This window comes from Gigantopelta aegis, chromosome 15 (genome assembly GCF_016097555.1).
Source record: "Gigantopelta aegis isolate Gae_Host chromosome 15, Gae_host_genome, whole genome shotgun sequence".
Classification (NCBI taxonomy): Eukaryota; Metazoa; Mollusca; class Gastropoda; order Neomphalida; family Peltospiridae; genus Gigantopelta; species Gigantopelta aegis.
In genome coordinates this window covers 1251876-1268674 of record NC_054713.1, presented here as the reverse complement: position 1 = coordinate 1268674, position 16799 = coordinate 1251876, and the positions used below count along the sequence as shown (strand labels likewise).

Genomic DNA, 16799 nt, shown 5'->3' with positions numbered 1-16799 from the left:
AAGCGCACTAACACTGAGCTAGAACCGCCACCAGACAAACACACACCATTCACGTATAACAAACCACTCAAATAGTTTGAACCTCGACCCAGGCTGATAAGAGTTGTCGTTTTCCAAGAAACTCGTCACTCACCAGGGAGCGTTTCACCAGTAGGACAGACATCTTGAAGGTGACAGACATCTTGAAGGTGAGAGACGTTGCAGGTTTTCTTTCATTTATTAGTTCGATATTTTTAATGTGTGTCACAAAACTGGCTTTCATTTTGTTGTTTAAAATAGAGAATCACCGAAATATTTACCAAACATATTATCAACCAACAACTGTAGTCATTTGAGTTTTGTTTGTTGGTTAACAGAGATAATCACGGAAACATTTACCAAACATATTCTCAGCCAACAACTGTAGTCATTTGAGTTTTGTTTGTTTTCGTTTCAGTTGTTACTTATTCAGCTTACGTTTGTGTAAAGTCCGTCGACCCTATTTTGATCACTTTATATACTGCGAGAAATAAATAAACGCTCGTATAGATTGGATGCGGCGTGTGCGTGCGGTCCGAATGGTGCGACTGTCGTTTGAGTTTTGGGTATATACACCGTATATACGATTATTTCATTGCTGCTGGCCGCGTGAGCTTTTGGGTCTATACACCGTATATACGATTATTCCATTGCTGCCGGCCGCGTGCGTTTTGGGTCTATACACCGTATATACGATTATTTCATTGCTGCTGGCCGCGTGCGTTTTGGGTCTATACACCGTATACACGATTATTTCATTGCTGCTGGCCGCGTGCGTTTTGGGTATATACACCGTATACACGATTATTTCATTGCTGCTGGCCGCGTGCGTTTTGGGTATATACACCGTATACACGATTATTCCATTGCTGCTGGACGCGTGCGTTTTGGGTATATACACCGTATATACGATTATTTCCTTACTGCTGGCCGCGTGCGTTTTGGGTCTATACACCGTATATACGATTATTTCGTTGCTGCTGGCCGCGTGCGTTTTGGGTCTATACACCGTATATACGATTATTTCATTGCTGCTGGACGCGTGCGTTTCGGGTCTATACACCGTATATACGATTATTTCATTGCTGCTGGACGCGTGCGTTTCGGGTCTATACACCGTATATACGATTATTTCATTGCTGCTGGACGCGTGCGTTTCGGGTCTATACACCGTATATACGATTATTTCATTGCTGCTGGACGCGTGCGTTTCGTATATACGATTATTTCATTGCTGCTGGACGCGTGCGTTTTGGGTCTATACACCGTATATACGATTATTTCATTGCTGCTGGACGCGTGCGTTTTGGGTCTATACACCGTATATACGATTATTTCATTGCTGCTGGACGCGTGCGTTTTGGGTATATACACCGTATATACGATTATTTCATTGCTGCTGGACGCGTGAGTTTTGGGTATATACACCGTATATACGATTATTTCATTGCTGCTGGACGCGTGCGTTTTACAGAACATCCAATCTAAGACGCTGTCATTGAAACTAATGTATTTCAATGTATTTATTTTAGGCCGGACCGCACGCACGCGCCGCGTCCAGTCTATATGAGTCTTAAAGGGACACACCCTAATTTCAACCCGTAAAAATTAACAAGAAGTTAGCCCAGTGGTAAAGCGTTAGCCTGATGCGCGGTCGGGCTGGGGTCGATCCCCGTCGGTGGGACAATTGGGCTATTTTTCGCTACAGCCAGTGCACCACGACTGGTATATCAAAGTCCGTGGTATGTGTTATACTGTCTGTGGGATAGTGCATATAAAAGATCCCTTGCTGTTAATGGAAAAGAGTAGCCCATGAAGTGGCGACAGCGGTTTTCCTCTCACAATATCATATGTCCGACGCCATATAACCGTAAATAAAATGTGTTGAGTGCGTCGTTAAATAAAACATATTCATCCTATTCACTTGTGGAACGAATACAGCTGGCTCGTGTACAGAAAATTGTGCAGGGCGGTTCATATATCTAACAGTAGGTACGAACTCGCCAAAACTGAAATCTGTCCATGACTCAGATAGTCCGCAACTTTCTTCACGGCATCCATACGTTCATGTTTCAGCATCTCCTAAGTGTTTTCCTTCTTAAGAAACAACCACAAAAGGCCAGTGTTATTTTAATTAAAATAAAATAGATAAAGAAATGGGAAATGTGTAAGTCGTATTTATGTGTAATATGCGTAATTGATGCTATAAATTCCTGAGAATTAGGTTGCATTGTACCAAAGAAGAAAGATCCGGGTTAAAGTTTTGAGGCGCACCATGAAATCTCTGATATAAATATTCACGGATTAAAGACAGCTCTGATTGGTTGTAATATGACATTGATTATTTGTACAGTTACTGTTATTGACTGCCAAAACATAAATATACATTTTTATTGGTTATACAGTTGTTATGTAACATACACAAAAGGTTGAAACCAGTGCAGGTTGTTCCTCAAAACGAAACTGCGATTTTCAGCGAAAAATAAACATTAATTCCATCATTTTTTAAAAATGGTATGTGATCCTCTCCCCCGCCCCTTGCAGGTATATTAAATGTCAGGTTCCCTATTTTAATTTGGGTTCTGCCTACGTGTGTTGATACATTGTTCATAGCAGTTTTATTAGTTACCGTTAACATTATCGGTAATACGGATTGATTTGGATCATTAGAACCTGATTTTCGCAACACACTAAAATGAAAGTTGTCTCTCTTTGATCAGTTCTCTCTTCCAAGAAACGAAACACGTCACATACCAGGAAATATGGGAATTTCCACAAAGACACGGTCAGTTCGTAGCTGGGTAAAATCGAAGGTAGGTGACATTGAAGTTCTTCTTACATACAACTACAGGGTAGTGCGCCATCGGAAAGATGAGAAAACTAAGACGTCATGCAATGTGATTTCCTGCATTCTAAAATTCACCGTGACAAATGCTGGAGAATACAATACTTCTATTTTATATTTCTCTATGTACATAGTTATATGCATTCCTGTTGCGTTATACGCTGAATAACGGTGTTAAAAACACCAGTCATGTACACCTCCCACCCCTACTTAAAATGGACTTGTCTCACTTTGATCAATTTGATAAACAGAAACTAAACACGTCACATACAAGGAAGTATTTCACGAACAGGTCAGACATTTTGTTGTGGGAGACACGAAGGTAGTTATAACTTTTATTTCACAATAACACATTATCAGTTGTCCAGTCTGTTATTTCTTTTGTTTTGCTATGTCTATGGTAAGTGTTAACTCGCTGATTATACATATTAACACTTTATGTGACAGAACAGCACGGTGTACAAAACACAAATAGATACTCGAATATTACACCTGGCGATTATTGATTGTGGACATTTGTGGTAGAAACTAGGTCGTGTTTTAACCAGGGCTTTAGCTGTGCGTGTGTGTGGTTTGTGAAAGTATACAGGCCGGTATGCATTATATGTGAAGTGGGATGGGGCACGTACATTTTCGTTGTCAAGTTGGCGGACTTGTGACCCCTCCCCGTCCCCGTCGTTTGTTACTGGTCTGGTATATACACTACATGCAATATGATAACGAACACGGGTATTGTGTGGGTCGCGACGTGATTTAGTGTACTTATTTATTCGTTCTATACTTCCAGGGCGGAATAACAGGGTCCAGGGTGGGACACACTTGTGGGGAGGCGGTAGTCACAGATAAACACTTGGTGCTCAATTTACGAAGCCTGATTTTTCTTAAACACCAATCTAATTAAAATTAGCTCCACATGTGGATCTAACACCAGCCAGTTGGAGCTCATGTCCACCAATCATGGGCGTACATGGGGGGGGGGGGTGATGGGTTCGACCGAACCCCCCCCCCCCCGAAATCTCTTTTTTTTATAATTTAATATATCTGACATTGATATCTGACATTATTATATTAACTCAACATAGAAATATATGCCCAATATCTCTGCAATCTATTTTGGAACCCCCCTTTTCAATATCCCTGACATTATTATATTTACTCAACATAGGATAATTCGGAATATTTTCAAATTATTTTTAAATCACTGGCAGGATTCTGCAAGTAAGGTTTTAATTGGTGGACATGAGCTCCAACTGGCTGGTGTTAGATCCACATGTAATAGTGGAGCTAATTTTAATTAGATTGCTTAAAATCCGAGCCTGTACAAATTATATATTAATAATTATATTAACACACACACCCCGCATCCGAGCCTGTACAAATTATATAATAATAATTATATTAACAGATTTAATGTCGCAGATCCTAGTTTGAATCCGTGGAACTGAACACCAAGTTTGGTTGATCTACAAACCTGTCACATATTATTTGGATACATTTAAAAATTACAGTAGAATGCAGCAAAGTGTCGGGAACGGGAAACGGGGAAATACCCCTACCCTTAAAAAGTAGACTAAAGTTTGTCTCCACAAATATCACAATTGCACTTCGTGGTATTAGAAACACCCCCATGACCAGAAACACTACGGATGGATAGAATGGATAATCTAAACAATCAAATATAAGCAGTGTATAATTTCACCAATCAAAAAAACCGGCCTCGTGGTTAGGCCATCGGTCTACAGGTGGTAGGTACTGGGTTCGGATCCCAGTCGAGGCATGGGATTTTTAATCCAGATACCGACTCCAAACCCTGAGTGAGTGCTCCGCAAGGCTCAATGGGTAGGTGTAAACCACTTGAACTGACCAGTGATCCATAACTGGTTCAACAAAGGCAATGGTTTGTGCTATCCTGCCTGTGGGAAGCGCAAATAAAAGATCCCTTGCTGCCTGTCGTAAAAGAGTAGCCTATGTGGCGACAGCGGATTTCCTCTAAAAAGTGTCAGAATGACCATATGTTTGACGTCCAATAGCCGATGATAAGATAAAAAAAATCAACGTGCTCTAGTGGCGTCGTTAAATAAAAAAAACTTTACTTTACTTTACCAATCAAAAAACTGCTCCAATAGGATAAAATACGCCAGTGTTTAAAAACTAGGGTCTGTCGCTTTAATTGCATGTTTACCATTTTGTGATAAACTTACTGTCATGCACAGAATACAGTCCCGATTTAATTTATGTGTGTACATACCTTTACATGTACAAAATAAAGTCGCGTGTTGTTATGCAAGGAACATTTAATGGGGATGGGGTGGGGAGTTTATACTCTGTTTGTCTATTTTTATTTGTATAGTTATGTACTGCTTTGCAAGGTACTTGTTTGTGTGTGCCTGTACTTTAAACATTACAAAATAAAGTTGTATTTGTTATCTGATTCACAGTTGTTGTACAAGGTGCACGGGGTGGTGGATAGGAGGGGTGGGGGACGGTTTGTGTATGCCAGTATTTAAAACTCTATACAGTAAAATGACGTGTATTTATATATATATATAAATGCAGGTTGCCGGGGCAGGTCGCCGTACTCCCCTAAATATATCTACTTCAAAGATCGTCCCTACGGGTCTGACGTCTACTGAGTTGCTATGGCGACATTTGAACTCTGACGTTGCAAGCTGGATCATGCACACGATAATGATAAACAGATTTTGTCAAGCAAAGAAAGGAAATAAAGAATGCTTTATTCAACGGCGCTGTCAACACATTTCAGTTACGGTTATATGGCGTCGGGTATATGGTTAAGGACGACACCGATAATGAGAGAGGAAACCTGCTGCCGCCACGCAACAGAATACTCTTTCCGATTAGCAGCAAGGAATATTTTATATGCATAATCCCCACAGACAAGATCGCACATAACATGGACTTTGATATACCAGTCGTGATGCACTGGTCGAAACGAGAAACTGCTCAGTAGCTCAGACGAGCGTCCTCCTCCCCACCCCACCCCACCCCCCACCCCACTCCGGCTATGAGCTAGTCCTCTGATCAGATTACTGTGTAATGCAATACTGTGGGAGAGACGCTTGCTAAAAGTAGTGTCCGAAATAAAATAAACCTGATTTTCGTCAATTATATGTCTATCGTTTTAAACTGACAGGTAAATATTTTATAAATATCTATTTATTGACAGTCTACCTAATTGATCATTTACTTGTTTGGGCTCTCATTGATGTACAAGGTGGTGTTTACTCTTGAAATTAAAAGAAAGATGTCCGTAAAACAGGTGATTTGTGCACTTTATTGGAACAGACTATAACACATTTTAATCGACGTGTCAATTTCATTGCAGTTGCAATATGTCAGGGGGCGCTGTCTCTGATGACAGTTTACCCCTACCCCCCAATCCCTCTCCAAAACTAAATATTTTTAGACATTTCTAAGTAACTTTTGAACAAAACTGTCAAGAACCATCCTGAGTGTGATCTATTATACCGGTATTAAAGGTGCTATGTATTAAAGGGGCCAGGTATTAAAGGGGCTAGGTATTAAAGGGGCTATCTCCAAGTTGCATAATGACAGATGTTGCAATGTTTTTGTGGTTTTTTAAATTAAATTTTGCTTTAAAATTTAAAGACTACACCTTCAACTATATGCCTATAAATGATTCTAACAAAATAATTGTATCTACTAGTAGAAAATACATTTTTATTGGAGAATCTTTATCACAAACAGATGCTCACATATAACTATGATATAGCAAGATTGTGTAAATTTCTAATGTAATATTGAATTTATATTCACTAAATATGCTTATAATTAATAATTTCTGCTGCAATTCAAAATACCCAGTTAACTTGCAGCTTTAAATTAAAAGTTTGTTTAAGGGTAAATGAAATTGACACATGTCGATCAAAATTTGTTATAGTCTGTTCCAATAAAGTACACAAATCACCTGTTTACCAACATCTTTCTTTTAATTTCAAGAGTAAACACCAATGAGAGCCCAAACAAGTAAATGCTGAATTACGTAGAGTATCATTAAACAGATATTTACAAAACATTTACTTGTCAGTTTAATATGAAAGAAATAATCGACGAAAATCAGTTTTATTCTATTTCCGACAGTACTTTAGAACATGCGCATAATATAGGAACTGATAAACTCGTTTAACATAGTTAAAGGGCGGTCCCGTTGTAGACTCGTGTGCAGGGGAGTATTGAATAACCCCACCACCCGATCGAGTTAATTTTCTACCTTTTTCAATACTTTTTCCAGTGTAGGATGACTAGACCCCCCTCCCCCTTATAAAGTTCACCCTCCAGTGTAGACCCCCCCCCCCCCCCAGGTCCGTACCCAGCTTATCGAACTAGGGGAGGGTCCAGTAAAAATACAGAGAAAGCGAGGTAGACATTTTGGACGCGGGTTTTAACTTTTATTTGACAGAAACACATACTATTATTTGGGTTGTGTCGCTATGGGACCGGCCTCGGTGGCGCAGTGGTTAAGCCGTCTGACTATATGCTGGTTCGGATCCCAATTGAGGCATGGGATTTTTAATCCAGATACCGACTCCAAACCCTGAGTGAGTGCTCCGCAAGGTTCAGTGGGTAGGTGTAAACCACTTGCACCGACCAGTGATCCATAACTGGTTCAAAAATGGCCATGGTTTGTGCTATCCTGCCTGTGGGAAGCGCAAATAAAATATCCCTTGCTGTCTATCGTAAAAGAGTGGCCTATGTGGCGACAGCGGGTTTCCTCTAAAAAAACACACAAAAAACAGTGTCAGAATGGCCATATATTTGACGTCCAACAGCCGATGATACGATAAAAAAAAATCAGTGTGCTCTAGTGGCGTCGTTAAATAAAACAAACTTTACTTTTTACTTTGTGTCGCTATGGTTACCGTAACTCGCTCCTCAGACACCCTACCTGCCCCCCCCCCCCCACACACACACACATAAACACACCACCACCACCACCATGATCCGCCGTTCTGCGCACATAACCTAACAATTTCTGGTTCACAAAACTAAACACGTGACATACAAGGAAGATAAACACGTTTCCACAACCAACTAGAAGGTCGGTTAACACAGTTGTGCCTTCCAAGAAAACTAAACACGTCACGTACAAGGAATTATTTCACGAACGGGTCGGACATTTTGTTTGTGGGAGACACGAAGGTAGTTATAACTTTTATTTGACAATAACAGTATCAGTTGTCCACTGTTATTTCTTTTGTTTTGCAAACTTTATACTGCACGAGAAACATGATACTCGTGCACATAAGGGTGTAAAAAAGGGTGCCATTGCTTAGAACATGCCTCAGTCAACAGTAAAACACCAGAGCACATGGCAAGGCTAACTGCTGAAGAAAGAGAGATAGAGAGAGAGAGCTATTGGTATGGTGCGAGAGTTATGGCCATGTGGCAAGAATCCTGAATTGCACAAAATTGACGATCACCAGGTTGATACAGCGTTACAGGGTGACTGGCAGGACTGCAGACAGACCATGAAGTGGAAGACCCCGCGTCACAACAGCCAATGAGGACCGCCATCTCCGCATCTTACACTTACGTAACAGATTCCTCACTATGACGTCATCTGCAGCGACTGGCCTTGGACATCTCATCAGTCGTCACACTGTACGTCGTCGACTATGACAGCATGGTATCAGAGCCTATCGACCATTCAGAGGGATGACATTGACGAGGCAACATCGACTTCGACGTTTACGTTGGGCACGTTAGTTTCAACGTTGGCAACATCGGAACTAGCAACGTGTACTCTTTTCTGATGAGAGCAGGTTCCAGTTATTCAGAGCTGATGGCAGGACTCGGATATACCGACGTGCAGGAGAGAGAACAGCTCCGTGCTGTGTTCAGGAGACTGGTGGTGGATCTGTGATGGTTTGGGGCGGTATCTGTGGCCAACAGCGGACAGACCTTATTGTCATTGACGGAAATCTGTCCGACGTCGGGTCCATGCTTGCATACTTGCACATGGTGGACATACACGCTATTGAAACATGTTCTTTGTGGTCAAATTTATTCACCTTCGTTATGAGTGGTCCTTTATGAAATCGCACATTTCACCCCTAGTGCTGTTGTGCACTGTGATATTATCATTTTATGTGTTTTATTGAGTATACTCGTGTTTATATATCGCCAAATTATTATACTTTCAAAATATAATATTTGCATCAACTTGTGTTTTGTGTTGTTTTTAATACTATGAAAAAATAATTGGTATACTTTCTTTTGATCGTCAGTTTATATACGATTCACATTCAACGTCCTGACAATAACAACCACAATTAAAATTAACACACGTGAGAAATAAAATGGAGATGATTTCTAAAAGTAACACATTTTATTATCTGTTATGAAGAGGATTTATTTATATGAGGAGATATGTATTATCGCACACGCAAACACACCCACACACACACACATACACATACACAAACACATACACACATACACGCACATATACACACACGCAAAAACATACCCACACACACGCGCACACATACACAAACACACACACATACACACACACACACACACACACATACATAGACACACACACATACACACAAACACTCGACATATTTGGAAGATTCTAAACAAATAAAGATGTATATTTTCAGAGACAACATGGCCACAAAGAAATCACCTCGCCAGACTAAGTCGGGTTTCGTAGATTCCTGGCAGAGAGGGAAGTCTGTCATCGAATGCCTGAAACATTCACTTCAACAAAAGATACACGTTGACGTCACTTTCAACGTGGGGCAGACACGAAAGAGCGTGCAGGCGCACAAACTCATACTGAGTCTGCGCAGTTGCGTGTTTGACTCTATGCTGAAAGGCCCAATGGCTAACCAAGATAACATCGCCATACCCGACGTGGAAGCTGAGATATTTGAAGTGTTTCTAAAGTAAGTAAAATGTTGATTTATATAACATCAATTATATTGATTGTAGAAGAAATAGTAATAAAAAAAACAACATGTCTTGACTTATGGGTGGTACGTGCACGTTCAGAGCAAGTAATTCTTCGTCCATGACAGAAAAATCTAACTGTTCAGAAATTAATGATTGGTCGTGTTACTGTGTGACGTCACTTCTCTGTCAACCACAGATTATCGATGGACGAGGTAGGAATGGTATGTGTGTGTGGGGATGGGGGGGGGGGGGGGGGTGTATGTGTGTCCAGAGAAAAACAACTACTACAATTACTACTACTACTACTAGCATCACCACCAATACTACTACCACCACCACCACTACTACTACTACAACTACCGCCACTACTACTACTACAACTACCACCACTACTAATACTACTATCACCATCACCACCACTACTACAACTACCACTACTACTATTATCACCACTGCTACCACAACAACTACAACTACTTCTACCATCACCACTACTACTACTACCACCACTACTACTACCAATATTACAACTACTACTACTATTAAGACCACCAGTACTACTACAACTACTACTACTACCTTCACCACCACTACTACTATAACTACCATTACTACTATTACCGCTACTACTACCACTATTACTACCACTACTACTACAACCACTACTACTACTACTACTACAACCACTATTACTACAACCACTACTACTACTACCAATACCACCACTACTACTACCACCACAACTACTACTACTACAACCACTACTACTACAACCACTACCACTATCACTACTACTACTAAAACCACTACTACTACAACCACTACTACTACCAATACCACCACTACTACTACCACCACAACTACTACTGCTACCTTCACTACCACCACTACTACACCTAGAACTACTACTACTACTACTACAACCACTACTACTACCACCACTACTACTACTACCACCACTACTACTACTAACACTACCTTCATCACCACCACTACTACAACTACCACTACTACTATTATCACTACTACTAATACTACTACTACTACTACTACTACAACCACTACTATTTCAACCAAAATACTACAACCACTTCTACTAGAACCAATAATACTACCACCACCACTACTTCAACCAGCACTACTACCACAACTACTACAACCATCACCACCATTACTACTACTAGTACTACTACTACCACCACTACTACTACAACTACAACCACTAGTACAACACTGCTACTACCACTACTGCTACTACTACCACCACTACTACTACCACTACTACAACCACCACCATTACTACCACAAGTACTACTACCATCACCACAATTTCTACAACTACTACTACTACTACCACCACTACTACTACTACTACCACCACTACTACTACTATTATCATCACTACTTCTTCTACTACTACTACTACATCTACTACTACCGCTATAACCACTACCACTACTTCTACCACTACTATTACTACTTCTACTATTACAATTACTACTAATACTGCTATCACCAACACCACCACTACAACTACCACTACTACTACTATCACTACTACTACCACTACCACTATTACTGCTACCACTACTACTACCACCACTGCTACTACTACTACAACTACTAGTTTTACTACTACTACTACCACAAAAGCTACTACTACTACTACTACAGTTATTACTACTAGCACTACTACTAATTCATCTACAACTACTACTACCACCACCACTACTACTACTGCTACTACCACCACTACAACTACAACCACCACTACTAATAATACTACTACTACTACTACCAACACTACAAGTACTAAAACTACTACTACTACAACCACCACCACTACTATTACTACTACCACTACCACTACTTCTACTACTACTACTACTACATCAACAATTACTACTATTACTAGCACGACTACTACTACCACTATTACCACCACCACTACTACTACCACCACTATTACTACTTCTACTATTACAATTACTACTACTACCACTACTAATAATATCACTACTATTACCACTACTCCTATTACTGCTACCACTGTCACCACTGCTACTACTACTAATACTAATACTACTAGCACCACTACTACTACTATTACTACCACCACTACAACACGTACCACCATCTCCACTACTCTAATACAACTACTACCACCACCACTACTACTACTACTACCACCACCACCACTACAACAGCTACCACCACCATTACTACTACTACTACTAGTACTACAACCACCACTACTACTACTACTACCACCCCACTACAACTACTACCACCACTACTACAATGACTTAGTCATTACTACAACCACCACTACTACAATGACTTAGTCATTACTACTACCACCACTACTACAATGACTTAGTAGTAGTAGTGGTAGCAGTAGTAATGACTATCACCACCAATACCCTTACTACTACCACTACCACTACCACTGCATCTAATACTACTACTAGAATTACTATTATTACTAGCACGGCCATTACTACCACTACTACTACTACTACTACTACTACTACTACTACTACTACTACTACTACTACCACTACGACTGTCACTACAACTACCACTACTACTTCTACTACTACTACCACATCTATTAATACTACCACTACTACTAGTACTACTTCTACTACCATCACTACTTCTACTACTACTACTGCATCTACTACTACTACGACTACTTATATCACCACTACTACTACTTACACTATTACCACTACTACTAATACCAGTAATACTACTATTAATACTACTACTACTACTACTACTCCTACTGCCACTGCCACTGCCACTATGTTTACCACCACTACTACTACTACTTCTACCACTACTTCTACCACTACTACTACTACATCTACTACCACCACATATACTACCACTACTGCTTCCACTACTTCTACTATTACTACTACTACTACCACTACCACTACTTCTTCTACTACTACTACTACTCCCACTACTACTACTCCCACTATCTCTACTAATACTACTATTTCTACTACTATATTAGTCGGTATCGTTCTAGTACTAGTATTTTAATATTTGTTTCAATGTTATATTCATTTTGTAATTTTTTGTTAAATGTAAAAAAATACAATGTATTTAATGTTACGTTATTGTTATGTAATGTCAAATGTTACGTTATTGTTATATAATGTTAAAATTACGTTGTTGTAACTTGTCAGTACTTCAATCCATTTTACTGTATAATAATATAAAACCAAAAAGACAACTGTATACTATATACATCTTTCACTCAATTCTTAATGGTTATAAATAGACACAAGTCAGTTATTGAAGGAAATTATATTATGTTTTGTTTTTTAATTCACAGCTATCTGTATACAGATGACGTCATGATCAATGGCGACAACGTAATCGGCTTGCTGTATGTATCCAAGAAGTATGACATCAGTACCCTGGAACAGTTGTGTCTGACGTATTTGTCGTCATCGATGACGTCAGACAACGCTTGCTCCGTAATGGAGCAAGCCCATATTTATGACGAAATTCAGCTGATGGAGAAAGCCTACAGTTGTATTTTATCAAATGGTGATGCCGCTTTGAAGTCAGCTGGAGTTACCTCTCTTTGCCACGAATGCTTGGTTAAGATCGTAAAACCGGACAAACTGAATGCAGATGAAAAATCTGTCTTTGAAGCTGCTGTAGTCTGGAGTGAGAGCGCATGCAGGAAACAAAACAAAGATTTAAGTCCAGAAACCAGACGAGAAGTACTTGGAGAAGTCATAACGCACGTGCGGTATCCATTACTGGAACAGAAATATTTCGTGAAAAAAGTGTCCCCCACCGAGGTACTGGATGTTTATGAAGAAAGAAAAATATTCAAGTATTTTGTGTGTCCAGATGAAAATGTTTCTCCGTTTAACGCCAACAAGCGAGAACAGACAACCACAGAGATTCACACACAACTTCTAACAATACACAGATTCCAGGACTGCGTGTGGCCCTGGCTGTGTTCAGGTGATCGTGACGACGCAATCATGTTCTGTGTAAACCAAAACGCGTCACTGCGAGGATTTCAGCTGTATGGTGTCCCTTATGATAGTAGTATTGCAAAGTATGACGCCACAGCCTTCCTAACCAACGCGATAACAGACGAACTAATCGAAGGGTCACCAATAAAAAAGACATGCTTAGATGGTGATGAAGTATATGACGTAGAGTTTGTTCGTCCCATACAGCTGACCAAAGATGAGAAATACAATCTGGTTGTTAACATTAAGGGACCTGACTCATGGTGTGGGATGTCAGGCATATTTAGAGTACAACACGGCTCCTTTGTGTGCTCGTTTTTTAACTCGCACAAATCTAACCACAGTCAGAGAGGATACCGCGGTATATATGTTGAACACGGACAGATTCCAGGTTTATTATTTCTGATATGAAAACCCGAGATTACTCTCATCATAATATTTACACCAGCTACATTTTTAAGAAATGTTTGTTTCACAAATTCTAGCATGTCACGTGACAAAGCCAGGTTTGACATATATAGCAAATTTTGCTGTTCACACTAAATGATCAGATGTTGCGTGACTGTTCAAAATATAATATTAATCAGTTTGTGACAAAGTATCTTCATTACACATCCTTTGGTTTGTTATTTTTTGATAACACATATACGTGTGATAACAATTTAAAAAGACATTCGACTGGCTGCTCCTAGGTGATAGTCTGGTCACCAGTGCCATACCATCCAATGATAAAAAAAACATGATCGAAATCGATCACTCTGCGAAGAAGACGTTGACCTGAAATTGACATTATAGGGTTATAAATAGGTTTTAGTTGGAATAGGGTTTTTATTTTATTTTAAAACTTTTTATGAGGATATGTAAGAAATATAATACTAATATTACAGTACCACTGATGTAGTATTGTATATTTAAAATATGTCTACTAATATTACTGTACCACTGATGTAGTATTGTATATATAAATTTGTCTAGTAATGTTACTGTACCACTGATGTAGTATTGTATATTTAAAATGAGTCTAGTGGTATTACTGTACCACCGATGTAGTATTCCCTGTTTAAAATCCATCTATTGAGTGCTCGGTTGAGGAGTTTGCGTCGCAAGATCTAACCATGTCAGTGGATACATTCAAACCAGTGCACCACAACTGATCAAATTACATGGTAAATGCTTTCGTGTCAGTGGGAAAGTCCATATAACAGATGTGACCCTGTCGTACACTTGAACGTTATTATAATAATAACATTATGACAAACTTGATTTTGTCGTTATTATGCTGGGTGCACACCCACTACATATATAATAATATAAACTCCATTTTTAGGCCTTTTGAGGGCCTTGTTTCTGTGGTGGTATTTTCTTGTTTTTTCTTCTGTTTCTTATTCTTCCTGGTTACAAACGTCTACCCCTGTGCTTCTTAGTGTCAGTTTGTAATAATGTAACAATTTATCTTTGAATAACACTAAGGTGATTTCTTCTTCATACTGTCGTCAGGTTACTCAACTATGTGATAGCACATTCATTAGTTGTGGCTGGCAGGGTTAGAACTAAATTATGACGTTTTCTTCGATATTCAGTGCCCTTTTTTTTTATTTTTTTTATTTAGATAACTTTACATGGAAGAGATAGCAGATTAGGTGTCTTTGTTTTATGATTGAGATAACTGTACATAGAAGAGATAGATGATGTAGTGTATTGGTTTTATTATTTAGGTAACTGTAGATAGCAGATTAGGTGTCTTTGTTTTATGATTGAGATAACTGTACATAGAAGAGATAGATGATGTAGTGTACTGGTTTTATTATTTAGGTAACTGTAGATAGCAGATTAGGTGTCTTTGTTTTATGATTGAGATAACTGTACATAGAAGAGATAGATGATGTAGTGTATTGGTTTTATTATTTAGGTAACTGTAGATAGCAGATTAGGTGTCTTTGTTGTATGATTGAGATAACTGTACATAGAAGAGATAGATGATGTAGTGTACTGGTTTTATTATTTAGGTAACTGTAGATAGCAGATTAGGTGTCTTTGTTTTATGATTGAGATAACTGTACATAGAAGAGATAGATGATGTAGTGTACTGGTTTTATTATTTAGGTAACTGTAGATAGCAGATTAGGTGTCTTTGTTTTATGATTGAGATAACTTTACATAGAAGAGATAGATGATGTAGTGTATTGGTTTTATTATTTAGGTAACTGTAGATAGCAGATTAGGTGTCTTTGTTTTATGATTGAGAGAACTGTACATAGAAGAGATAGATGATGTAGTGTACTGGTTTTATTATTTAGGTAACTGTAGATAGCAGATTAGGTGTCTTTGTTTTATGATTGAGATAACTGTACATAGAAGAGATAGATGATGTAGTGTATTGGTTTTATTATTTAGGTAACTGTAGATAGCAGATTAGGTGTCTTTGTTTTATGATTGAGATAACTGTACATAGAAGAGATAGATGATGTAGTGTACTGGTTTTATTATTTAGGTAACTGTAGATAGCAGATTAGGTGTCTTTGTTTTATGATTGAGATAACTGTACATAGAAGAGATAGATGATGTAGTGTACTGGTTTTATTATTTAGGTAACTGTAGATAGCAGATTAGGTGTCTTTGTTTTATGATTGAGATAACTGTACATAGAAGAGATAGATGATGTAGTGTACTGGTTTTATTATTTAGGTAACTGTAGATAGCAGATTAGGTGTCTTTGTTTTATGATTGAGATAACTGTACATAGAAGAGATAGATGATGTAGTGTAGTGTACTGGTTTTATTATTTAGGTAACTGTAGATAGCAGATTAGGTGTCTTTTGTTTTATGATTGAGATAACTGTACATAGAAGAGATAGATGATGTAGTGTATTGGTTTTATTATTTAGGTAACTTTAGATAGCAGATTAGGTGTCTTTGTTGTATGATTGAGATAACTGTACATAGAAGAGATAGATGATGTAGTGTACTGGTTTTATTAT

The 16799-nt window shown here is 38.8% G+C and overlaps 1 protein-coding gene across 1 annotated transcript; it reads left to right on the top strand.

The window, feature by feature from the left end:
* Positions 1–3148: 3148 nt before the first annotated feature.
* LOC121389965 (BTB/POZ domain-containing protein 3-like) lies at positions 3149–15439 on the top strand. Its single transcript, XM_041521643.1, has 3 exons — positions 3149–3185; positions 9514–9801; positions 13161–15439. The coding sequence occupies exons 2-3, from the start codon at positions 9521–9523 to the stop codon at positions 14230–14232; spliced, it is 1353 nt and encodes a 450-aa protein (XP_041377577.1). The 5' UTR covers positions 3149–3185; positions 9514–9520; the 3' UTR covers positions 14233–15439.
* The last annotated feature ends 1360 nt before the right edge of the window (positions 15440–16799 follow it).

Coding starts and splice junctions, on each gene's coding strand:
- LOC121389965 (XM_041521643.1), top strand. CDS start 9,521: ATGGCCACAAAGAAATCACCTCGCCAGACTAAGTCGGGTTTCGTAGAT. Junction 9,802..13,160: donor ATATTTGAAGTGTTTCTAAA/GTAAGTAAAATG, acceptor TTTAATTCACAG/CTATCTGTATACAGATGACG.